Source organism: Tachypleus tridentatus, chromosome 12 (assembly GCF_004210375.1).
Source record: "Tachypleus tridentatus isolate NWPU-2018 chromosome 12, ASM421037v1, whole genome shotgun sequence".
Taxonomy (NCBI): Eukaryota; Metazoa; Arthropoda; class Merostomata; order Xiphosura; family Limulidae; genus Tachypleus; species Tachypleus tridentatus.
This window is the reverse complement of record NC_134836.1, coordinates 107,872,917-107,900,433: the sequence shown is the minus strand read 5'-3', so window position 1 is coordinate 107,900,433 and position 27,517 is coordinate 107,872,917. Positions and strand designations below refer to the sequence as shown.

Here is a 27,517-nt window from a genome sequence, read left to right as displayed (position 1 = left end):
CAGCCTATTTGTGCGTTCTTGTTCTGTTTTCACCTTGTCTTGATTAACGAAATAAAATAATAATAATATACCCATACATAAAACGTTTTATTCTCAGTATGGCAGGCGTTGAACAGTTGTGTTAGTTGTAATTATTTAAGCTATTTTTATTTCGAGATATTTTAACGCTGGCTATTTAAAAAAGAAGACTGTCCATTGTTAAATTACGAAGCCTGTCTTTAACACCTTAGTTTCCAAGCCTATTTTGCCGAAGCTTTCCAGGGTCCCACAAGTCAATTTACAATTTCGTTTCTTTGGAACGAGTGTATATGCAGCCATACGAGTGGTGTTCCAACCAGTACGTGGCACTTTTAAAAGAAAATACAACACGACTCATCGGTGGGTCTTACTGGAAGACTATTACGACCCCTTCAGTGGGAGCCAAAATATTAAAATATTGTTTTTTGTTTGTATCTCAGAACAGTTGTTATGGGTATTTACGCTTTTATTGATAAGCGTTAACCTAAAGGTGGCCTAGAAAGGTCGAAACGTTGTTCTCTCCTTATTAATAAAAATGTTAATACCCATAACAGTCGTTTTGAGATACATTTTTATTTCTAGTGAGTTTCTCGTCATCAAGAATTGTTTTGTTTGCTTTTTTATATTTCGCACAAAGCTACACGAGAGCTATCTGCTCTAACCTTCCCTAATATATTAGTGTAAGACTAGAGGGAAGGCAGCTAGTCATCACCACCCACCGCCAACTCTTGGGCTCTTTTGCCAACGAATAGTGGGATTGACCGACACTTATAACACCCCACGACTGAAAGGGCGAGCATGTTTCGTACGACGGGGATTCGAAACCTCGACACTCAGATTACGAGTCGAATGCTTTAACTAGCCACCTGGCCATGCCGGGCACAGTAGCAAAGGCCTAATCTTGAGAAGGATATTTTAACCTTTGTTATAAAACAAACTACTAAAATTTACAAAGCATTTTCGCAACAAATTACTCAAAGTAATCTAACTCTATTTTAGGTTTTTGAAGTTTTATAATCTTCATACCTTGACATAACCTTCATGAAAGACTTAAATACAGTCTTATCAAGTGATCGTGTTTCTCAATGTAAATCATTCTCGTGAGAAGTTAAGGATAAAAAAAAGAAAAACGCTTAACACCTTTTTCTTTGTATGTCATGGAAAACATTTGTTAAGAGAAAATTTGGTAAATATCTTTATAAAATGATTGTTTAAAAAGTACAAAAATATGGCATAAATTATTAAAACGACAGTTATAAAACAGTTATACAGTTAAAACAACTTAACTGTGGAAGCACGGTTACGAGTTTCCTGTTTAGTAAAAGAAATAAGAGAAGTATTCATTATAGGTTAAATTTATTATGACTTCTTTAAAATATGTCAGTTATTTACTCAAAATAATTATGTTGCTATGGTATTTAATTCTAAAGTACAACCTTACATTACGGAAAAAATACACGTTAACTGTTGTTGTTTTGAATTAAACACAAAACTACACAATAGGCTATTTATGCGCTGCCCACCACGGGTATCGAAACCCGGTTTTTAGCATTGTAAGTCCACAGACCTACCGCTGAGCCACTGGAGGGCTACACGTTAACACTGACACTAAACACCATGTGACCAGATATATTTTTTCAGGATACTTTTTATGCACCTTATAACACTGAAAATACATTTTTAATCAGTACTGGCAAACGTAAATTAAAACCAAAGAATGTAACACAAATAAACCCGTTTTTGGAAGTAAAATAAATTAACATTTTGAAAGTTTTTGTTCGCTTTCTGAATTTCGTTCTAAGCTACACGAGGGCTATCTGCGCTCGCCGTCCCTAAATTAGCAGTGTAAAATTACTGAATTAGGGACGGCCTGCAGAGACAGCCCTCGTGTATCTGTGCGCAAGATTCAGGAAACGAACCAGTTCGTTGTTTATCGTTGAACGTTCCATTTAGTCTTTGACATTCTCCTTTCCTCCGATGGTTCTTCACTAGAACCATCTTTTCCACCTTGTCGTCTTTTTGGATACTGATATATACGTGCTATCTAGTTGGTTTCTCTTGGATTAGAAAGTAACCAACTGCTGAGTTGTTACGTCTGTATTTCCAGTAGTAAAATTTTGCAGTAACGTTCATTTCACGATATTACCACTTATACAATTCTTCTTCAGTAGCTTGGTGTCCATATTCTGTAACGAGTGAAGTCTGGACATTTAGAAGCATTAACGGTACATTATTGATCTTACCTCTTTTCCAGAAGGTAGATATTACAAAATTCATTTCCAGACATAAAAAGGTTTCCATTTAAAATTCTAACGAGGGCCCACAGTAACAAAAGGTATTATCTTTCCTAACCCTAACAATGATCTTCTTGCTCGATTTTGCTCGAACCTCCGTACTCCAAAAGTATAATTTTCTTATGTGTATAAAATGTTGTAATTTAATTTGCTTTTGTAACTCAGAAAGGAAAGTGTGTTCACTAGGGATCAATACGTACCAAATTTTCCTTATTTAGGTTCGTGAATATAAAAACCAAGCCTGGTCACAAGAATATATTAATAAACGTATAGTCAGAGATCACGTTTTCACACTTTCTAAGAACTTGTTGAATATGGTTAACCTAACACTAACTGTTAATTGGTTTAGTTAGGTTTGATTTTCGCGCAAAGCTACACGAAGGCTATCTGCGCCAGCCTTCCCTAATTTAGCATGTAAGGCGAGAGAGAAGGCAGCTAATCATCACCGCCAACGTTTGGGCTACTCTTTTACCAACAAACTGTTGAATTGACTGTCACATATATCGTTCACACAGCTGAAAGGGCGAGCGTGTTTGGTGTGACAGAAATTCGAACCTGCAACCTTCAGATGAGAAGTAAATTTGTTTGTTCGTGTTTGTTTTTTGAATTTCGCGCAAAGCTACACCAGGCCTATCTGCTCTAACCGTCTCTAGTTTAGCAGTATAAGACTAGAGGGAAGGCAGCTTATCATCACCACTCACCGCCAACTCTTGGGCTACTCTTTTACCAACAAATAGTGGGACTGACCGTCAATTTATAACTCCCCCACAGCTGAAAGGGCGAGCATGTTTCGTGTGACGGGATTCGAACCCCCGACACTCGGATTACGAGTTGAATGTCTTAACCACCTGGCCATGCCAGGCCTCTCAATGTTAATAAAAATATGCACTCTTCTTTCCTTCAAAAACGTTCCCAAAAACTTTAATAAGTTCCTAAGATGTATTGAGATAAAGACTGCCCCACATTTTAACCAAACGCAAAACACATCTATTTTAACTACTATAAAAAATTAACATTCACCATTTTAAATATTTTATTTAATCTTGTTTGCTCACTGAGCTATACGCTAAAGACATCTTTATTATCTTATTGAAATCTCCACGTTTAACTTAAGCTAATTTTAAAAGATACAGTGATGAAAAAAAAAAGTGTGTGTTTGTGTGTTTTTCGTATAGCAAAGCCACAAAGGGCTATCTGCTCAGCCCACCGAGGGGAATCGAACCCCTGATTTTTGCGTTGTAAATCCGGAGACATACCGCTGTGAAAAAAAAAAAAAGAAGAAGTGGCTTCCTTGGAAAATGTTCTTAATTTGTTATATCCTTTATTAGATAACAGAAAGATGTGTCAAACTAAATATTTTTAAAACGCACTTGACGAATTCTGCTCAAACGTGATCTCAAATCATAAATTTAACACTGGTTTTCATAAATATCTGAACTTTTCACGATTTTAGTTACATTTTCTCGTAAAACGTCTTGTGCACGTGGTGTTGTGTTTTTAGTTCTTATTACAATTAGCCTACAAAATGATCAAATACGTTTGTTTGCACAATTATGCAACGAACGTTTAGTATGAACATGTGGAACTGTTATAGGAAACGAAATGTCAGTGTATTGACTAAAATAACAGTGTTACAGACAGGTTATGTATGTTAATATTGTTTCATCAGCTGTACTAAATGTACCTCCACAGGGTTCTGTTTCAAAAGTAAATAAAACCAAAATTAATAGTAACAAATCTTCTTGTTTCTTACTTTTGAATTTTATACATCGTGCTGTGATGTAGCCTACAGAATGCACAATTCTTCTCATGATTCATAATATGCGCACGTTTTACTGACGTTACGACAGTACAGATTACAAGTTAAGTATCTCTTCGTTAACATCATTTTACTGTCTATTGACTGACTGACAGATAGCACACTGTTGTACAGTGGTTCGAGTGATTACAACTCGAAAACCAGATAATAAAAAATTGTAAGTTTTACAGCCTTCTTACAGCGAACTATATGTGTCTTTGCCAATAACGCTAAAAGTTGAAATAAAACTTAAAAATCACAATAAATTATATAGGAAAACATACTATGGGTGAAGAAAATTTAAATAGTTTTGTAATTTGAAAATTTCAGCTTTGTATTTATGTTTAATAACCCTTAAAATGAAAATCATTTATGGCTCTTTTGAAAGACCAAGAACAGAACTTCTTTCTACTAACGAATATCTCTTTAATAATGCTATGTCACTCTGTATTGTATAATCAAACTAAACCAAATCTAAAGCCCGGGATGAGAAAAATTTGCAAACGAAGAAAGCGGGAAGATTTTTTTTTATTTTATTTGATGCAGATATTAGAGAAATAAGATAAATTAAGCATGATTTGAATTATGGGAAATTTACGAAGCTTGATACACGTAGTTTTAAACTAAAAACACGAACAAAATAAATTATTTTGCAATATCCAATTCCTTGGGTTGAGTACTCTAGTTTTCCGTAGTTTTCTATTTCTAGCTCCGTTCATTGATTTTCTTAAGAAAAGCTACTCATATCTGTTCTATTTTGCAATAAATGAAGTTAAATACGCCTCTTGGGCCCAGCATGGCCAGGTGGTTAAGACGCTTGACTCGCAATCGTAGGGGTAGTGGTTCGAATCCCCGTCGCACCAAACATGCTTGCCCTTTCAACCGTGGGGGCGTTATAACGTTATGGTCAATCCCACTATTCATTTGTAAAAAATTAGTCCATGAGTTGGCGGTGGGTGGTGATGACTAGCTGCCTTCCCTCTAATTTTACACTGCTAAATTAGGGACGGATACCTCAAATAACCCTCATGTAGCAAAGTTTAAAAAAAAATGCGCCTCTTATTGCCTCTCGAACTTCCTAACACAAACAACTCACATCCGATCTGTCATATGACGTTTTGCAATCATGAAGCTAAGTTGTCTCTTATTGCCTCTCAATCTGCTCGTTTGGATTTTTACCCTTTAGGATCTCTGCCAAATTTCCCACACATGCAATTTCATATTCAAAGCAGCAGTTGTTTTGTGTTATTTTTCCCATATTTGTACGTTGCAATATTTCATTTTTCTTTCAACAAACAGGCTCAATGTTCCCATCACGTAGAATAATAATGTAGTTTTATTTCAGCAGACAGGATTATGGTTTCCATCTTGTGAAGTAAAAACTGCCGTTTGGTTTTAACAGACAGTTGAATGTAAACAGTGGGTTGGATGAAAGTAGAATATTTCTTATATAGTTTGTGACCCGAAGTACAGAGAAAAGGAAGATAACTGGGTGTTTTTAGAAGACTCTTAACGAGTTTGTTTTCGATCTATAAACTAATACCGAAAAAGACATGATGTTAATTTTAAATTGTTTTAAGATGAATCTGCTGTCAAATCGGAAGTCGAATCCATAATAGAAGGCACAGCGGTATGTTTGCAGACTAACAAAGCTAGAAACCGGGTTTCGATACCCGTGGTGAGCAGAGCACAGATTAACCCATTGAGTTTAATTACAAACAAACACATCATAGCAGGAAAAAAGATTGCTTAACTGTATAATGAGTATACCGTATACATAAACAATTAGACCAAGCTATTTTGATCCCTTAGTCATATATTATCTTCTATTATTCGCTATGTTCTAATTAAGTTTAAGCAAAAATGCCTAATGCTTAGATGTGATAGAAGTCCTCAGATGCTCTCAGACGTTTCCTATTCTAACAGTCACACACAATTAAAATTCATTTTTATGTGACATCTGCGAATACAACCTCGAAGCGCCAACTAGTGGGTGATATCAGAAACAACTCTCAAGGAATCAAATATTGGATCATTAAAGTTCCCCTTTTGGTAATTCAAGTTTTAAAACTTTAGGAAAAATCCAGTAATTCAGGTTTAATTTAGTGTTCTTCTCTACAGCTAACTGTTGAAATTTCCTTGCGGACTTAGAGACTTAATTGTAATGAAACCAGTTATGGACTAATTAAAGGAAGTGCTCAAGAATCCACTCAAGAGTAATTTTTTATCACGGAGAGTAGGCTTGATGCTGTCAGTTTTTATGTTTGTTTTTGTAGTTCAACACTCAAACAAGTAATTTTAATTCAAACACTAGAATATGAATTAATAGAAATAATAATAATAATAAAGTGATGTCTCAATATGTATGCAGTTCATTTATTTACACGAGGAAAGAAAATAATTAGTTCATAATATATCATTTTCTGCGGCTACAAAAATAAAGGTAAATTATATTAATGAATTGTTTCAACAACAACGTATATCCATAGTCCTGCATGACCAGGTGCTTATAACGCTCGACTCGTAACCTGATAGTCTCGGGTTCGAACCCCCCGTCACACCAAACATGCTTGCCTTTTCAGCAGTGTTGGCGTTTTAATGTCCCAGTCAGTTCCACTATTCTTTGGTAAAAGAGCAACCTAAGAGTTGGCGGTGGGTAGCGACGACTAGCTGCCTTCTCTCTAGTCTTACAATGCTAGATTAGTGACGGCTAGCGCAGATAGCTCTTGTGTAGTTTTAAGCGACATTAAAGAAACAACAACATATTTCGAAGTGCCTAATTATGGAAATGCTTTATCAGTAAGATGTCTCATCCTTTTTACTGTAAACATTTCCGTATTTCCGCAGAGAAACTCTGGGAATAATTCTAGCTTGGGTGTATATTAGTTGAATATAATATTATGTGATCCTGAAAGGTGTAGAATTTCAGTCCTCGAAGTAACATAAAGAAGAAAAGAAAAAGGTTTTTAACTATGAGTTAATTTTTATTTTCGTATTTTTCATGTTCACACGTTTAATTTGTTATATTTACTATCGAAGATGGCTTATATAAAGTGTGAGCAATGTCATTCTTAACGTTTTATACTGGTTTAGACTTAGTTTTATTACTGAAGACGACTATGAAACGATGTTCTTTTATATTTAGTTATATATTTATATTAAATTAAAATATATTCGAAGATACTTAGCTCAAATTATCACTTCATCTTTTGCACTGATGATATTCTTATTAATTAGCAAGATTGCTAAGTGAGGCTAACCGAATTTTCTTTCTCCAAACTCCTTTGGTTAAATTTGAAATATTTTTGTTCATATTCGAATTTCCTGCAAAGCTACACGAGAGTTATCTGCACAAGCCGTTTCTAATTTGACAGTTAAAGACTAGAGGGAAATCAGATATTCATCACCACCCACCCACAACTCTCGGACTACTATTCTATCAACGAATAGTAGGATTGACTACAGCCTTATATTTGGTGGCACGGGGGATTCGAGCCTGCGACCCTCAGATTACGAGGCAAAACACGTAACCACCTGTCCATGCCGAGCACTAAATTTAAAAGAATAGTTTTATGAAGTTAATAGATCATACATTTAAGTAATAAAATAGGAATGTTAGCCTAACCTAAATTAAACTTCTTCTATCCGCATGTTTTCAATATTCTGAATGACAATAGAAGTCTTTAAACAGTTAAAGACTGAGTTAAAGAATGGAAATACATTCGTGTCTACGCCATAAAGAAATGAAAGGAAAAACAGTGGATGCATGTTTATAACTATCAAATTAAAGAATAATCGACTTTGCTAAAATAACTTTGCCAGTCAAATTTAATAATGACTTGCGGTATCAGTTAATAATTTGGTTAATTATAAATTATTTAAAATACGAAAAAGTAATTTAACGAAAATTCGTACATTTTATTCATTTTGTAATTAGAAAACGAACGTATTAAAGTTCTTAAGTGTTTTTTGGTTTTCTTTTACTAACTATAAATACTTTTTACAGTATGTTTTTGTTAACGTATAGCGAACTATTGATCTAGTAAACGTCCATTCATCTCGACTGGAAGAAATGCGTTTTATATCTTAGATCCTCCAGCCACAACTGGTTCTATTCTATACAAAACGGAAGGAAATGGATATACAGGATAATTACGTGTTACCATAGTGGCGAGTTCTCTATACTTTAGAAAAGTGGTGTGAAAATCAATGTGAATAATGTATTATTTTAGGTCAGTACAAATTGCGTGAACTGTAACATAGTTTATTATTATAGCTGTACAATTACACAACTTGTACTAACGGTACAAATGACAAGCGGTTTTTCGATTCAAACTTGTTTTTGCTTGATAGATTTAAGAAGCCTCAGTGTCAGGTGAGAGAACAAGTGCTCATAAGAAAACAAGTGAAAATTATCAAGTTATTTTCAATGGAATAACAGAGAAAAGTGGGTGTACATCTGAACATGTTTTAATATAAACGAGATAGGGCGCTGTTGGAAACAGACACCAAAGAAAACATACGTCTCCACAGAAGAAAATCAGCACTTTATGTGTATGCTTGTGTGTATATATATATAAAACTTATATGAAATGTAAGTACGAAGACCCTGCATCAACTAACATATATGTGATTTATTTTTTTAATTAATAACAATAGTACTGTTTTTATTTTGAATTTGTTTAAGACACGTGACTCGTTTTCCACAGAAAACGCGTCACTGTTTGAAACAGATGTGTTGTAGCTTTACTTTTTAGCACGTATTAACGAATTAAAATTATAATTTAGTCAACACTAAAAACTAAATGGGGAGGCCTTTTTCTTTTAAACATTTCTTATAAAAAGTTTTCTTACGTTCTTTTGGTTTGGTTTTGTTTTGAATTTCGCGCAAAGCTACGCGAGGACTATCTGCGCTAGCCGTCCCTAATTTAGCAGTGTAAGACTAGAGGGAAGACAGCTAGTCATCACCATTCCCCGCCAACTCCTGGCTACTCTTTTACCAACGAATAGTGGGATTAACCGTCACATTTTAACGTCCCCATCGCTGAAAAGGCGAGCATGTTTGATGTGACGGGGATTCGAATCCGCGATCCTCGGGACTACGAGCCGAGTGCCCTAACCACCTGGCCATGCTGGGTCTCTTTTATGTTAGTACACAAAAACATGTAGTACACAAAAGAAAAATATCGTCGCTTTTTGCCAACAGTAAGCAGGGTAATTAAAAAACAAACTTCCAGAGACTTCATTATGAATAGATTAAATACAACTATAAATATGTAAGAATCTTCGAGTATTCAGTTAGAAAACGTTTTATTTTATGAGTGAAGTCTTTATTAAATATACTTATCCTGTCCCCCTCTAGTACATAGTACAGCGGTAAATGTACGGATTTATAACTCTAAAATCAGGGGTTCCATTCCCCTCGGTAGGCTCTGCAGATAACCTGATGTGGTTTTGCTATTAAAAAACAAAACAAACAAATACTTAACCTAAAACCCCATTAAATATAAAAAATACATAATCACCGTATCTGTTATGCACCACTAGTGGATTACTAACACTAAGAAAAAAATTAAAATTATAAATAGTCTGAAACTCGAATATAGCTTCAAATAGAAAATAATGTTAAGTTCTCCTTACAAGCTGAAAAACGTTTAACAAACATCCGTGAAATGAGTTGGTGGCGTGCATTAAAATCACTCTTCATATCAACGTGTTTTAGATCGTAAAATACGAAGTTAACAAGTAATCTTACTTCATACCTCACGTTTTCAATCTGGAACTTCGATAAGTGAATAAAAACTAAAAAGAAGCGATACAAGTGAAATCTTTAAAAGTTAAATCAAGGAAGTTGTTCTGATACCATCATTTCGATCTTTTTACATTAACTTGCTTTACCAAGAGACGGTTTCTCTTTCAGCTGTTCCTCTGTAAAAACAAACAAACACACACACACACACATTATCTACATTCTGTGTATTGCGAGGAATCGAGCTCAGGATTTTAGGGTTTTAAGACCATAAACGTGCTGATGACCAACCTGGGTGCAGAAGGAGAATACTTAAAAAGAAATAACAATTTGAGGGAACGCTTATCAAAATCAAATAAATAAATAGAATAAAGGATTAAAAGAATGAATAAATAGATGTTCATTGGTCATATTGTTGTTTTTTTATGTCTGTACTAAAGCAAAATCTACCCTGAAGACAGTCGTGTCTGTATTAATTTTAGTAATTGGCTTATGTTTGATCAGTTCTTAATAAATAAAGTGATTAGATTAATATTAAACTATATCATATTCAGTTGTTTTTTATACCAAGTTTTGCTGCCTCACAGTAAAAAAGCAACAACACAGAAACAGTGGCCTCTTGCTCGGTAGATTTGTAAGAAAAGGAATATTAAAACAATATTATTTGACATACTATACAAGTCTTGTTTTATCGAACGAATTACGTTTGTCAGTTTAATAGTTGTCTTTATTATTTATAAATTCGATGGTGCTTGAAAAATGAAAGAGAATTTGTGTAATTTCAGATACGTTTACTGGATTATATTGAAACTGATTATGCACTCCAGTCATTATAGACCCTAAAGCTTAACTTAAACGTACCTTTATTTTCCAAATTTCAAACATCCTGGTAGAAAAATTGTTGGTTTCTTTGTTGAGTTTCGCGCAAAGCTTCACGAGAGATACATAAACTAACGGTTCCTAATTTAGGCTACTTTTTAACCGACGAATAGCAGAATTGAATCTTATATTGTAACGCCCATCCTCATGGCTAAAACAGCACATATTTTTGGTGAGACGGGAATGTGACCCTAGGACTGAGAATCATATTACCTTAACCACTTGACCAAGTGGACCAACACGAAAATGTGAAAGTAATAACTGAAACTCGGAATTTTCGAGTCTCCAATACTAAAAATACAGGAAATTCAAGACATTTGAAAGAGGTAACATTATCTCAGTGTACGATCTTTGTGCTTTAATACAAGACAAATATTTTGCTTTATATATCAACGATAACTGCTATAATATTGGTAGAATGTTATTCTGGTTTTTAATACTTTTCACATAGCTTTGTTTTTAATACTTTTCACATAGCTCCTCTCAACCCCCTCCCCCCCCATGACATACACTGGCACAGCGGAACGTCTGCGGACTTATAACGCTAAAATATACAGAATGTATATCGAATAACTTTGTAGATTTCTAATAAGAATACACAAAAAAACAAAGTAACTAAGCTAAACGTGCTCTGTAAAACTACACCCTTAAGTTCTAAATTTCACAGCAGTTCACACAGTTGTAGAAACGTTGCATGGACAAGAGAATTCAATCTTTCAGCTCAGCCATCAATACAATGTTTTGCGTATTAAGTTGCACAAGTACTTCAGGCAATACTTTGGGGTATACAAATATAGATAGGTTTGTCTATCCAAAACCGATTGGTGATAATCTAGGAATCACACAAGAATATCCTTTTCGTAATCTGTATTAAATAAAACGATAGGAAGATAATATAGGGTTATTCGATGGAACAACTCTAAAATCTGGGGTTCGATTCCCCACAGTGGACACAACTTTGTAACCCAATGTGGCTTTGCCCTAAAACAAAGTGGATATGGAAGATTTAGTGAGATTGACGCGTTTTTTTATGAATTCTTCTTTACTTTCATTCAAATAATTCCTCTCTGTGGACTTTACTATGAGAAAAAGACACTCTATATTCAGAAAGTGCTTGGAATTCTAAATTGAACCATTCTAAATACCAAAAATATTGATTAAGAATATAATACTTTAAACATGATATACCATAAACAATTATATTTAATATCTTGATATATCTTACTCTTAATACCCGGGCCCGGCATGGCCAGGTGGGTTAAGGCGTTCGACTCGTAATCTGAGGGTCGCGGGTTCGAACCAGTGTCGCACCAAACATACTGGTTCTTTCAGCCGTGGGGCGTTGTAATGTGACGGCCAATTTTACTATTTTGTTGGTTAAAGAGGAGCCCAAGAGTTGGCAGTAGATGGTGATGACTAGCTGCCTTCCCTCTAGTTTTACACTGCTAAATTATAGACGGCTTGCGCAGATAGCCCTCGTGTAGCTTTGCGCGAAACTTCAAAAAACAAACAAACCTAATACCCGAAAGTTCAGGTCTCGCAAGAACGTAATTCACATTTAAATCTTATCATCTACGTGTTTACGTACACCTGTAGTCAGTAAAGCTTAGGACGTGCTGTAAGATAAACACACTTTCATTCTGGTAGAAAATAAATAAGAGCAGTCCAGATGTCGCTTTAATAAGAAATTTAACATACATCTTTTTAGGATTCTATCTTACATTTTAAAACTAAATAAACATTTTGAAGATTGTTAGCAGTGACTCAGTGTTTCATTTGCTGTTAGTGTCGATTCGTACTAGAAAGAGCACACTCACAAATCTACCATTTCTCAAGTAACTTTAACCTAAGAATAGCAGAATAAAGTTTATTTATGTTTTAGCGCAGAGCTACAGAATGGGCTATTTGCGCTTTGAAGACCGTAAATCGCTCTAGGAAAGGAAGAATGTAGGACTTAGAAAGAAGAGAGTCACATTTATTTGGTCGGGGAAAAATAATGTTTTTTTTTTTTTCCGGAAACAGGGAGAACTTAGACTGTGGAGCTAGTGGAATAATATAACTTACGGAGTACTGAAGTTAATAAAGAAAAATCTAGAAAAGGAAAACGTAAAATACACCTTTTAATAATTAACTAATCCTAAGGCTTAAGAAACAACCCCTCAGAGGCGATTAAGAAGTAAGGAACTCAATATATATATAGAGGAACGACTTGTTGGAAAAAAAATAGAAGGTTGGTTTGAATTTCGCGCAAAGTTACTCGAGGACTATCTGCGCTAGCCGTCCCTAATTTAGCAGTGTAAGACTAGAGGGAGGTCAGCTAGTCATCACCACCCACCGCCAACTCTTGAGCTGCTCTTTTACCAACGAAAAATGGGATTGACCGTAACATTGTAACGCCCCCAGGGCTGAAAGGGCAAGCATGTTTTGGTATGACTAAGATTCGAACCCGCGACCCTCGGATTACGAGTCGAGTACCTTAACTACCTGGCCATGCCAGACCGAGATAGAAGGAATTACGCCACATACAAGGTAAAAAAGTTGATAAGGAAAGTAGAAGTTATATATATATAGATGTATAATAAAAGTTTGCAGAACAAAATAAGAGAGACAAGAACAAAGTTCTTTGAAATAACAATACAGCAAAGCGAGAAAATGGAAATATTGTAAAGATGAATTTTTTTTAAGTGATTACTGGAAAACATGGAATTTAATAGGAAAAACGTTGTTATTAGAAATAAACTGCAATAACATTAAAAAGGGAAAATATAGGACAGAGAAGATTGGTTTTTGAAACTTGTGAAGAAGACGAAAAAGAAAAATAGCTAAAGTGAGGTAAAAAAGAATAGAAAAACTAAAATGCAATCGTTGAATGCTGGCGCAATATTTACTAAACGTATTGACTTACAGAAAATGCCCAAATACACATCGTCGTATAAATCTGAATGGAACAAAAAAAGCTTTGTTTGTTTTGAATTTTACGCTAAGTTAGCTACACGAGAACTACCTGCTCTAGCCGTCCCTAATTTAGCAGTGTAAGACTAGAGGGAAGGCAGTTAGTCATCATCACCCTTAACCAACTATAGGGTTACTCTTTTACCAACAAATAGTGGGATTTACCGTTACAATATGATACGCCCACGGCTTAAAGGGCGAGCATATTTGGTGTGACGGGAATTCGTACCCGTAACCCTCAGGTTATAAAACCAGTGCCCTAACCACCTGGCTGAGCCTGAGCGAAAAAAATAAATGATTGGTTTATTTTGAATTTCGCGCAAAGCTACTCGAGAGCTATCTGCGCTAGATGTTCCTAATTTAGCAGTGTAAGACTAGAGGGAAGGCAACTAGTCATCACCACCCAGCGCAAACTCTTGGGCTACTCTTTTACCAACGAGTAGTGCGATTGACCATAACATTATAACGCCCCCACGGCTGAAAAGGCAAGCATGTTTGGTGCGACGGAGATTCGAACCCGCAAACCTCAGATTAAAAGTAGAACGCCTTAACCCATCTGGCCGTGCCGGGCCTGAAAGAAATGAAGTACTGGGAAGGTGCAAAATTTATAAAAAACGAGAAGAGAGAAAGACAAAAGAAAAATGTTGAACGAAAGACAGAAAAAAGAAAAGAGTAAGTATATGTTATTAATGGATTAATACAAGTAATACAGAAGGGAATAGTGGGGACATTATATAATGGAACTGGAATGGAAAAAAGTGCTGAAATAGCTGAAGGATAGGAACAACTTTTAGAACAGGAGAAAAATTTACATTAGTGGAAGATTGATGAAACTATTGGAAGGGAAATGGAAATAGGAGATAGAGACGAAGAGGGAAGGAAACATTGATCTGAATGTAACATTATAAAAATCTATATAATACAACAAGGGAAGAGAAATCTTGAAGTAGAAAATTATGATTGGAAAAAGAATTATACGAGGGCTATCTGCGCTAGCCGTCCCTAATTTAGCAGTGTAAAACTATAGGACGGACAGCTAGTCATCACCACCCACCGCCAACTCTTGCGCTACTCTTTTACCACTGAATAATGGGATTGACCGTCACATTATAACACACCACGGCTGAAAGGGCGAGCATGATTGGTGTGACGGAGATTCGAACCCGCGACCGTCTGATTACGAGTGCCATGCATTATGAAAGTGATAAAATGGGCAGATTACAAATAGAAGATATAAAATAAATGGATTGAATTATGGGAAATTGGATAGAAAATATAAATTGAGAAATTACAGCAGAAATAAATAAACTGAAGATTGAAGAAAAACAAGAATGTCGGAGCAGGTCAATAGGAGAATTGGTTTTAATTTCGCGCGAAGCCGCCAGAGGGCTATCTGCATCAGCTGTCCCCAACTTAGCAGTGAGACAATAAAAGTAAAGTGTCTGTTCAGCCTTATCCACAGCAAAATTCTGAGTTATGTTTTACTAACGAACAATGCTTCCACGACTGAAAGATCGAACACGTTCGGTGAGGGGGATTCGAATTCGCGAGTTACGTATTAAGTGTAGCACGTTATCGCCACGAAGCCTATAAAACTTAAATCGACCTTTGTGAACAAAGTGAAAGAAAACATTCTAGAAATAATAAACAGATTATAAGAAAATGCAAAGTGTCCAAAAATGGAGCATAAAGATCAAATTTACCCAATTTATTGATTAAAGAAGTAAGCGGATTTAGCAGCAAAGGAAACATGACATTAGCGAACACGTTGTGTGAAATCGTAACAGACATAACAGCGTACAGATTCAATATACTACTAGAAAAAGGTAAGAAGATTCCGTAAAGTCAAATAGGGTTTAGCAAATGGTATTGAAAAACGGCAATATATATATTGAGTTCCTCGATTAAACATTGGCTACAGATAAAATAGGAAAAGTTATTTATTTCTGTGGACATTTGGAAATGAAGACAGAGAAAGGCTGATATTGAGGATACAGAGACTGGAGTTAAAAGAGGGATGTTGAGGATATTTTAAAAGATTTATAGTGTAACAGGAAATGTATTGAAGACAGGTATAAAAATAGATGGAAGTTTTTCGACACAAGAATGAGTCATTTACGAATGCTAATTTAGTCTAATAATATTTCGTATGTGTGTGTAAACGACTTAGAAGATTGGAAGACTTTTGTTGTCTCTTTTTGGAATTTCGCGCAAAGCTACACGAGGGCTATCTGCGCTAGCCGTCCCTAATTTAGCAGTATAAGACTAGAGGGAAGGCAGCTAGTCATCACCACCCACCGCTGACTCTTGGGCTACTCTTTTACCAAAGAATAGTTCGATTGACAATCACATTATAACGCTCCCCACGGCTGAAAGGGTGAGTATGTTTGGTGTGACCGAGATTCGAACTCGCGACCCTCGGATTGGGAGTCGAGTGCCTTATCCATCTGACCATGCCGAGCCGATATTGGAAGAATTGTTGACTGTGGGATTGAAACCTAATCTATTGATTACAATATGCTGACTATATAGTTATAGTGGAGAACTGAAGGATTAGAAATACGTATGGGTGGAAATACGTCGATAATCGATCTAAATAGATCAAAGATTACAATATTTTGAAACCGATGGAAGAGGGAAAGAAGCAAAAATATAAAAACATGAGAACAGAATAAAGTAATTGTGATGATAAAGTTGTGACGTATTTGGTGTACAAGTTTGTCAATAACACAAAGGGATCAGATATGCACAGCTAGGAGAAGAGGCACAGAGAACTCAGAGTGTAGTGTAGAGTACAAGTGGATTGACTGAGTACAAACTGTAGCTTTCTGATGTGCTGGTTGGATAAGAGAGTGTTAATTGTTGTTGATCGAATAAGATAGAGAATTACATAAAATGCACCCTAGAAACATATAAACTAGGCATGACGGTCAAAGAGAGAGAGACGTTGAATATTGAAGTAAAAGTAATGGTTGATGGTGTGTGTTTGATGTAATAAGAATGGATTAATAAAATATTAATAGAGATAATACGAGGAATTGAAAATAATAGGATGAGAAAATAATAAATGCTAAATTAGAAACCAATTTAGAACGCGGAAATATTCATAAGATAAGCACAAGGCAGAGCCAAACTATGTTTGTCTATTGGTTACAAATGCTAGTCTGATGGAAAGCTTGCTTTGTTTGTTCCGTCGGATCATATTTACTTGCATGATAGGTATTTTGTTTGTGTGTAGCTAATCATAAAGCTACATATTAGGCTATATGTTCTGTGCCCATTACGGGAATCAAAACCCAGTTTTTAGCATTGTAAGTCTGCAGACATGCCGCTCTGCCAGTGGGGGAGTGACGTGTATCTAACCACATTAGTTACAAAAACTTTGAACTGGTACTTCTAGTGTTAATCTATTTTTATGTTTTACGCTTTGCATTAAAATTAAAGGCTTTTCTGCATAAACGTTATTATACCTGTATGTATGTTGACAATATTCTGTTTTTAGGTGAATCACATAAATGCTAATAAAATGTGCACTCCATCTCTCTCTCTCCTTTGGTTTTCTTCCCACTTATCTTAATCTTTTTCTTTTCTCTTCTTTATCTCTTTCTAACCAAATACACACAAGTATTTATAACAAGTTTTCTTTGGAATATCACAATTTTAGAATAAAAGTTTTAGCGGATAGTCAAAAGGCCTTATATTCGATTTCCATAATAAGTTTGTTGGTAGAACCGTGATGTAATATTGATTGTTCTCCAGCTAGCTGTGACAAAATAACACAAACTCAGCGTTAAAAGCCAAGATCACCAGAATCAGAGAGACAGAACGCGATCTGAGATATTTGACAAATTGAATCATGTTGCTCACTAACCGATAGATATACGTCTGGTTTCTCTTCTAGATTGATGTTTGTTAGATAAAGAATCATCAAACATACAATCAGACGTGATTACCTTTAATGTGTGCTTCTTATAAAGATATAACTCGGAGGTAACAGTACTCTGAGATATAATGCATCATAACACAAACACTGCAACAACTACTCTTGAACTTTGTTGTATATTTTGTAACCACACTTGAGAGAGAAATTAGAGTGCTAGCCTGATGAATTTCTGCAAACTTTTGATAACATTCGGAAGAAAAGGAAAACCTTAACCAACGGGCCAGCCTCGGTATCATCTAATAACGTATACAAACTTCGTCTTAATGAAGTTGTAATGGTCAAAATATCCTATACGTATTGCAAGAGTTTTTCAGTTTATATGCAACCTGTGTTTGTCGTGTTTTATTAGAATATATTTAATTCCTCATGTTTACAACTGACGAAGCATGACATATAAGAACCGTTAATACTTTAATTGCTGCGGTTTTACTTGTATTATTTGTTTATTTATTTGAAGTCAAGCACAAGGCTACACATGCTCTGACTACTACGGGTATCAAAACCCGGCTTCTAGCGATGTAAGCCCGCAGTTATGTCGCTGTGCTACTGGAAGCTACTTTTATAAACATTTTAATTTCATGAACGTACACCTGATTCTTTACAAACAAGTTGGATTAAACGCTAGAAACTGAAAGCAATCTGTTAAAGTTATTTGAATCCTTACCCCAAAGTTATGTAAAAGAGAGATTTGTTGGTTTTGGCACAAGCCAAGTAGGCTATGCGTGTTTTAACTACTAAGGTAAATCAAAGAGTGAATATTTGCACAGTAAGTCTGTTCACTTACCTTTGACTTACTTGGGGATAGAAAAGTGAAATAAAATAGATGACGTTAAAACTGTTAAAATATTTTGTGATATTAAACAAGCCAAGAAATGTTTCACTATTACCGAATGTAACATTTTCAGATACGATCTGTTTAAAATGTCTAATGATTAGCTTGAGTTATTAAAACCGTTAAGATATTTTGTGATATTAAACAGGCCAAGAAATGTTTCACTCTTTCCGAATGTAATATTTTCAGATACGATCTGTTTAAAATGTCTAACGATTAGAACTCATAGATTATACAAACGTGCTCCGCACTTTGAAGCTACGGGTGACATGTAAAAGTGATGGTCAAATACTACTATTCGGTCATTGAAAAATAGTCCAAAAGCTAGTAGTGGGCTCTGTTTGCCTTCCCTCTGATCCATTACTTCAGATAAATTTAGTGCCAAAGGCCTAAAGAACAATCAAACAAAATGACTTATTGATATTTTATAAATTCTAAAGTGCTTGTAAACATTTCTAGTGTAGTTTCCTACAAACGATTTTAACTGTTTTTTTTTTTTTTTGCTGTTAACTTTGTGTTCCATCTACCATTGATTGTAGATTCAAAATAACCAAAACGAAATTGAAATGCTTTTTAAGGCATTTTTAACAAACCTACCTGGTTCTATAGGGTTAGGTGAAGAGTTAGTTGTATGCAATATAAAAAAAAACATAAAATATATCACAGGAAAATAATAATAATAACATCTTACTCTGGGGTATTACACTCGAAGATAGAACCACCACCATTTGACTGATACGTTTGGAAATCTTTCGAGTAACTAAACGTTATAACTTGGATAAAATAAATGAGTACGCAGAAAAATAAAGAAACTGTAAGTCTTAGCTAAATATTCCTATTACTGCTGCCTAGAGTGAGCAAAACTATCAACCATGTTCAACCCGTGGAAATAGATCTTTACCTTCTAACACATCACTATTTTCTATGTGGAGTAACATGTTTAACCAGTATGTTGAAGTGGCAAAGTCCTGTTCACTAAATTATATATATATACACTTTTGTGTGGGTGTTAGGAACTGCTTTTCTGTAATCATAATTGGAATGTCACTTTCACCATTTACTATTAAAAGAAAAATCCTGTTTAATTTTACCGAATTCCCAGATTTGATCGAAGTCTACGTCGAGGAAAAAATACAATAAATTGTTTTGTTGATTTGATTTTGACGAAAACCACGTCAGACTACATGCTGTGTCTACCGCGTTGTAATTCTAGTGTCGTAAATTCTTGAATTCTTCCGCTATCCCACCGGAATTACGAAACTTCAAGCAAAAATTTCTATACGAACCTTCTTTTTAAAAGTTTGGGGAAGCAGTTTTTTAGTACGAACACAGACGATCTTGGTGTTCAAGTATTTCCATACTCGAGTGATGCAAGGAAATAGAAAGGCTTAACAGGATAACAGATAAGTTATAGTCTTGTTATTCACTTGCAACGAACATTAAGAATTAATGACTTTTCATGATTAGTGCACACGTTTGGTAACAAGGCTTAGATGACAACACTAGCCGTATGGAACCCAGATAATAACTTTTAAAACCCATAATGTGTCAAGTTTGTTTTGTTTTTTCAGCGTTCTAATGACTAGCAGGGAAGTTCGTCTCTCCAAGCCATTCGACAAGTTCGTTATTTTTACAGCACTGGTGTGACAGTGACAGTACCAACCAAACAAGCACTCACTTCAGGAACAAAATAACAAAGGGAGCCTTCAGGGATTGAGTTGGATTTTTATGTGAAGAAACAATTATCAAAATTTTTAAGTACCTTTGTAAGTCCCATGGCAAGAATAACCGAATATCTTTAAACAAAATTAATGTTTATTATTGCGCTGTACTTTGGGACTTAACGATGAAATCATGATATAAAGTTGTTTTTGGTAACTCATAGAAACGACATCTATTTCTTCTGCTTAGGTGGAGTTACAAATTCATTCAGTGTGATCGTCGGTAATGTGAATAATTACTTTTAATTAATGGACTTTAGGAGACATTTTCGGGTAGTTACCTGATATCATACATTTTGATAGGAACTCTTTAGATGACATCGAGAGTAATAATAACTAATTAAGCTATGGAATGTGTGTGTGTGTTTTCTTATAGCAAAGCCACATCGGACTATCTGCTGAGTCCAGCGAGGAGAATCGAATTTATGATTTTAAAGTTGTACCAATGGATGATTTGGAGACGTTTATAAAAGCGAAACTTAAAAGTACATAAATAGATGTTAAAACATAAAATATTTTCTCAAAAATATTTTTACCCATCAAGTAAGAATTTTATTAAATCACGATTTGTTCTCACTCTTTTACCTTTCCACGTAAAACATTTCTATCCAACTATTCGTTGGTAAAAGAGTAGCCAAAGAGTTGGCGGTTGGCGGTGATGACTAGCTGCCTTCCCTCTAGTCTTACACTTCTAAATTATAGACGGCTAGCGCAGATAGCCCTCGTGTAGTTTTGCCCGAAATTCGGAAACAAACAAACAAGTGTTTGAAGAGCATACTCGTGTTGTGTTGTAAATAATAATAATTTAAATGCTAATAAGTGACTCAAAACTAAGTTTTATTTGTGTAGATGGTTGTTAACAGGGCCAAAATAAATATACCTGTGACTTTATGCATTTAGAAACCCTTCAAAACCTACATTTCAGTGAAACTACAAGATACGTAACATATTGAAATGCAAAATACATTCATGTTGATTTACTCATAACATGTTTGAAGACAAACCCACAAGTTTTTAGTTTATTATTTTCCTCAGTGAACAAATTATTTTTTTTATCTACACATCTATATTTTGCATTCGCAGAAAAACTAGCCCCGCTAACTGCTGTTGTCCGTAATTTTGAACTATACACCACACCCACAATCCATGCTAAGAGAGTGATTTTCACTCTTATAACACATACACAACTTAAATTTTGTTTGGTGTCGCACGTATTCTAGCCTAACTCGCCAGCTCCAAAATCCATCTTTCATCCTATTGTAAACAAAAATATGCTGTTTTCACTTGGGCCCTGATTTAAATAATATCAAAACATTTGTGGTAAAAGGCAGTCTTGTGTATAAACTTTTATTGTCCGAAATAACTTCTTTGTTTTTAACTCTTCTTTCTTGTCTCTTCTTTTCAAACAATTGTTTTGTTTGTTTGTTTGTTTTTTGAATTTCGCACAAAGCTACTCGAGGGCTATTTGTGCTAGCCGTCCCTAATTTAGCAGTGTAAGACTAGAGGGAAGGCAGCTAGTCATCACCACCCACCGCCAACTCTTGGGCTACTCTTTTACCCACGAATAGTGGGATTGACCGTCACATTATAATGCCCCCACGGCTAAAAGAGCGAGCATGTTTGGCGCAATGGGGATGCGAACCCGCGACCCTCATATTACGAGTCGCACGCCTTAACACGCTTGGCCATGCCGGACCCTTTTCAAACAACCTTTTTATTTTCCATAACTAGCATTGAGTGCTGACAGACATATTGTGCGAAATTCTAGAGCATGTTATCTTTATGGGTCGACTCCGTACGTAACACCCCATTCATAGAAAAGATAACCAAATATTATCATTAGAAACACACGTGTAACCCTTTATCAAAACGTGGATACCACCAGCCACTTATGGTAAATCTGTCCAACCAATCTGAAGCTGGAAGAGAAATTAACAAATATTTACAATAATTTTGAGAACGAATTGTTGGAATCAAATTACCAAAAGTTTTTGATAACTATACGACAATATAATTACTGAGAAAAGAAATTTTCGAAAATATTATAAAATTATCCCATTATTTTACAAGTGATATTTAGTTATAAGATTGTTTATTAATTTTGCAAACATTAAAACTAAATAATAAGTAAATTCATGGTACGTAATGTTCGGATTACTAGTATTCTGTATTCTAGTGTATACTATTTCAAAAGGTTTGTTGTTTGTTTTTGAATTTCGCACAACGCTACACGAGGGCTATCTACGCTAGCCGTCCCTAATTTAGCAGTGTAAGACTGGAGGGAAGACAGCTAGTCATCACTACTCAGCGCCAACATTTAGGCTACTCTTTTACCAATGAATTATGGTATTGACCATCATATTATAACGCCCCCAAGGCTGAAAAAGAAAGCATTTTCTTGCGACCGGGATTCGAAACCGCGACCGTCAAATTTCGAGTCGAATGTCCTAACCACCTGGCCATGCCGTGCCTGTTTCATAAGGGCAGGTTTAAGTAAAGGTATTGTAGCTTTGGGCGTATTGCAAGATTTGTTGTTTATCAGAATTGTCTCTTTGTAATTAAGCACAAAGCTACACAATGAGCTGTCTGCGTTTTGCGTACCTAGGGTATCGAAACCCGAATTCTAACGTAGCAAGTCCGCAGACATACCGCTGTGCTTCTGGTGGACCCAGAAATGTCAAGAAAGTCTAGATTATTTTATATAGAAAGCAATGTAGCGAACATTATTTTGTTTATTTTAAACTTTTAACAGGATAATACGCAAAAATCAATAATGACTTTAAACAGAGAATAGAGGTTTGATTAGTGTGTTTATTTGTATTTAACCACAAAGCCATAAATGGGATTGTTGTGCTCTGCTCGCCAGGGGTATCGAACGCCATTTTTAAGTGTTGTAAGTCCGCAGATTCTCTGCCGTGCCACTGAAAGCCAGAGTTTTGAATAAACCAGGAATGATGATACAAAAATATTCTTTAAACGAGTAATTTGTGCACCTCTCTTTTCCATCAAGACTTAATCTTTGAATGAAAAACAAGATAACATTAAATACGAAATAAAATAATTATTGTTAATTACAATACAAAAATAGACGTAATAACAATTTCGAATTTTCTTCAAAAATAATGAATAATACTCGTAAGAGGTTCTTGTAATTGGATCATTTTTCTGAAAAATGTTGTATTGGTAAAATACTCGAACTAATTTTCGTTTCTTTAAGATAAGATCACGTACAAATAAAAATATTATATTGTTTTTAGAAAAAAAACGGTTGCTTCACATATTTGGCAGATATAATATGCTATCTAGAAAAGAACTTTCGTGTCTTACTTGTGCTATTATATATCTATAAAAATAAAAGAACCTGTCTGTGGCTCTGTACATGTGTGACTGTTGTATTTCCAAGGGAAAACAACCTAGAAACCTGAAAGTTTGCGCTCATACTAAGTGAATCCTGAGGGTACGCACCTGGGTATTATTTCTTACCTAACGTTCATACGCATCTTTTATACTGAAGCCAGCTAGCAAAAAATCACATAGAAAAGAAGTGTAACCATCATAACACCAACGGGATGAACCTAGACGACTGAAATTTTGCATCGGTACTCAAAGTATGCACGTGGGTATTACTCAATTTATCCACATGCGTGCGCAAATATTTTAAATGAAACAATCTAGTTATAAATTACACAGAAAAGAAGTGTATAATATATGGAAAAGTCAGTGCATTTTATTTACAGTGCATTCCCAAGAAATGAATTTTATGTCATACTGCCACCAATAAAAGTTTAACCTGATATTATTGTTAGTCTTAGTGCTGAATGTATTAACTGAAATATATAAACTACAAAATTGAAAAATTATGTATATTTCCTGAATTCTCATTTAGAGTCTCGTCAATCTAAGAGGTTTATTTTTATTAAAAGTGTTGATAGCATAACAAGAAACGTTTTACGTTTGAAATTGGGTGAATATTCTTACTTTCATGATAAATTGTATGCATTTGCTAAAATATGTCAACCTAATAATCCGCGTGAAGGCGGATACTGTCACTAGTATATACGCATATATGGCATTCTTCACTAAAAGAGTGTATATAGTTAATTTATTTTCCAATAAAATATATTATTAAACCGTCAAAAGTTTTTAAAAAATTAATACTTCTAGTATATTTAACAATTAAGGAAGCTTGTAATTGTCGAAAGTTAATTGGATAAACTTTGAGCTTTTATTATAACTTACAGCTTTTAAAGTAAGATTAGTTTTTGCTTATTGTAAAAGTTGTAATTGTAACAAAATATATTTTATCGGTAAGTAAACTCAAAACAAAATTTTGACTTTTTCTTTCAGTTTCACTTAAGAGAAATAGGATACTAATAATATTTTTTATTAAAAGATTTTATCATACTTGTAAATACTGTGTTGAAACAGTGGAATTTACTTACTCTGAGAGAAGCCGTTGAGTTTGCACATCAGGGGTCCAAGAACAAAGATGGGCTGGGTCAAGTTGTTCACCAAGTGGACCCACATACAAAAACCAGAAATTAACATGTCAGCAGCAGCCAGGTTGACCAGGTAGAAGTTGATGGTGTTCCTCATGGTTCGGTTACAAGAGACGGTCAAAATGACCCCCGCGTTTCCCATCAAAGACATACTAATAATGATAACGTAAAATGCTATTTTTAAATTTTCTTTCCATGTTAGTGTTTCCGGGAAGGCTTTTATGGGACCTGAATAATCAAACTGTGAAAAATTAAAATCCAGAATATCGATAGGAACACAGTCCGGAATTTCTGTTTCGTTCCCCATTGAAAATAATAAGTTAGAAAAAAAAACGTTCGATTTTACTTGAGAATGGTATTAAAATCGACGTTTATTGTCTTTCAAAAGTTGTTTAGGGCCTACCGACAAAAAAGAAATGGTACAAAAGCTGAAATAAAATACGCAGAAGAAATGCCTGCTTACAGCTAGTGTAAAAAACCGAAAACCCGATTCTGAAAATTATATCACCAAAAATATACCTAAAATGTTATCTAATTTATTACGTACCTATGAAATAATGTAACAAACATTGTTTAACGTACAACAATATGTCATAGAACTCAAAACTATTTATACTAGTACATCGTACTGACAAGCGGTAACTGTAGCCAATAATGCTTATCTTAGCTAAACACTCTCTAAATACTAGAAGTGAAAACTCCAGTGGCTAGGCGATAGTGTGGCCATCCAGTTGTACACAGCGGAAGAAACTGACGTTGTGTTGAGCACTAGCGCCACCCGCGACCCGTAACGGTATTTCACACGCACACAGCGGGATATACAATCTTGAAATTGCTTACATACAAAATTAGCATAATTTTTTTTAGAGGAATGATAATGCTCTTTAGAACTACAAACATTTTTCATGAGCGGTTTTCAGTTCTTGCAACTATATAAATATATACGAATTATCCTTTTATCATTGGTTCATTGGTGTTTAATAGAAAGTTAACGCACGAATATAAAGTTACTGAATCGACAGATGTACAGCTGACAGTAGGCATGAAGTTCTTTCTACATTATTATATAAAATAATCTACTGGCCAAGATCATGGGCAACTAATTCTAGTTTTAAGTCCTGTTTAGATATAATACTTTAAAAATATTACGTACGAACCACACGAGAGTGATCGTCAGTAATAATATCTCGGTGTTTGCGGTTGGCCACAATCAACCAATGATTTTCGTTATTTATAGACCGACACGTAAATCAAATCTATACTAAAGTTACATGAAAGTGACAGTAGAATTACGTCTTATGAATACCTGGTAAAGGTTACACTTGGGTTCCGATGAAAATGTTATTTTTAGGGAAGTAATTATTACCTAGATCTAATCATATATTGTATAGTAATGCTATGTGTAATGTGATGAACGAGGATATACAAATCATGAAGATAAGATGATCTTACGATGCAGTAAGGAACAACTGTTATCCACATATCTAAGATAAAACTTTTATCTTACAAATTTCCATTTATAATTTTTCGTCGGGTAAATGGTATTCATATATCAATTTGATCGATTTTTTCTATGACTAAATTCACTTAAAATGTAAGTTTTTTCTAATTGCTATTTCATTGCAAAACTATAAAATGAGTTATTTACAGGGGCGTAAATCCTGGAGGGACGGAGGGTATACATCCCCCTTCATTTTAGGTGGGGGGTATGGTGGATACAATCATTCCCCCCCCTATAGTTTGGTCTGTTGAATTGTTTTATTGCATCATAGGCCTACAAATTGTGTGTTTGTTCTTGTGATTCTCGTGTTCTTACCAATCGAATTACATAATTAGGCCTAGATGTAGGCTTTTTTTCAGTAGCCGAAATGTACATCTTTAATATAGGCGTGCTTCTAAGCTTTTAGATCTAAGCGACAGTTCATAAGTATCAGTCAGTAGGCCTAAGTATACATGCAAGTGTCGTGGCAACAAGATTACTCTGTGACTGCATATTTACAGTTTTCAGGTTCACGTAATCAGAGATTACCAATTTGCATTTGAACAGTCCACATAAGTGGTTGCAAAAATAATCCCTCCCATCGAGTGTAAAAAATCTACGCCCCTGGTTATCTATATTCTGTAGGGAATCGAACGCATGATTCTAGTGGAATAAGGCCGTTTGAAAAGCCCGTTGAAAGACGATCATCCGTACACTGTTCAGCTCATTGTTACTACAAGGTACTGTTACGAAAGGATTGTTTTGTTTTGTTCTTTTTCTTACAGCAAAGCCACATCGGGCTATCTGCTGAGCCCACCGAGTGGAATCGAACCCCTGATTTTAGCGTTGTAAATCTGTAGACTTACCGCTGTACTAGCGGGGGGCATAGGGAAAGGATTATATATCATCAAATGTGAAAGTAAAATTATAAGAGACTCTCTTATTTTCCCGATATCAGCGACTAACATATCAGGCTTTTATCTTATTTTAATAAACACCATTAAACCTATATCGAAACAGGAGTTCCAGTAATTTCAGTAATAAACATTGCAATTATAATTATAATCAAATTCGTTACATCAGTTAGGCTTATTTTAAAATTCTTATACATCGTTACAAATTATAATTAAATTTACTTAACAAAGTTGCGAAAGAAAGAAACATTATTCAACATGTCATTTTTATTGAACTATGCCAACTAAATAACTTGAGACTTAAGCAGTGACGAAAATAAAGCATTAAGACACAATGCGTGCAGTAAATTAGATATTGAGGTGTGCACTTTAATCTGTACCGTAGGCTCTATTCCAGAGAACTTAAATACTGAAGTGTTTCTTTCCAATAGAAGAAAT

The 27,517-nt window shown here is 34.9% G+C and overlaps 1 protein-coding gene across 1 annotated transcript in view; it reads right to left on the bottom strand.

Annotated features, from left to right (window-relative positions):
- The window catches only part of LOC143234289 (QRFP-like peptide receptor), a 93,305-nt gene extending 67,924 nt beyond the window's left edge, over positions 1–25,381 (bottom strand). The window contains exon 1 of the mRNA XM_076471536.1: positions 24,629–25,381. Within this exon, the coding sequence (XP_076327651.1) occupies positions 24,629–24,992 (364 nt within the window). The 5' untranslated portion in view covers positions 24,993–25,381. The remainder of the gene's footprint in view (positions 1–24,628) is intronic.
- Between the last annotated feature and the right edge of the window lie 2,136 nt (positions 25,382–27,517).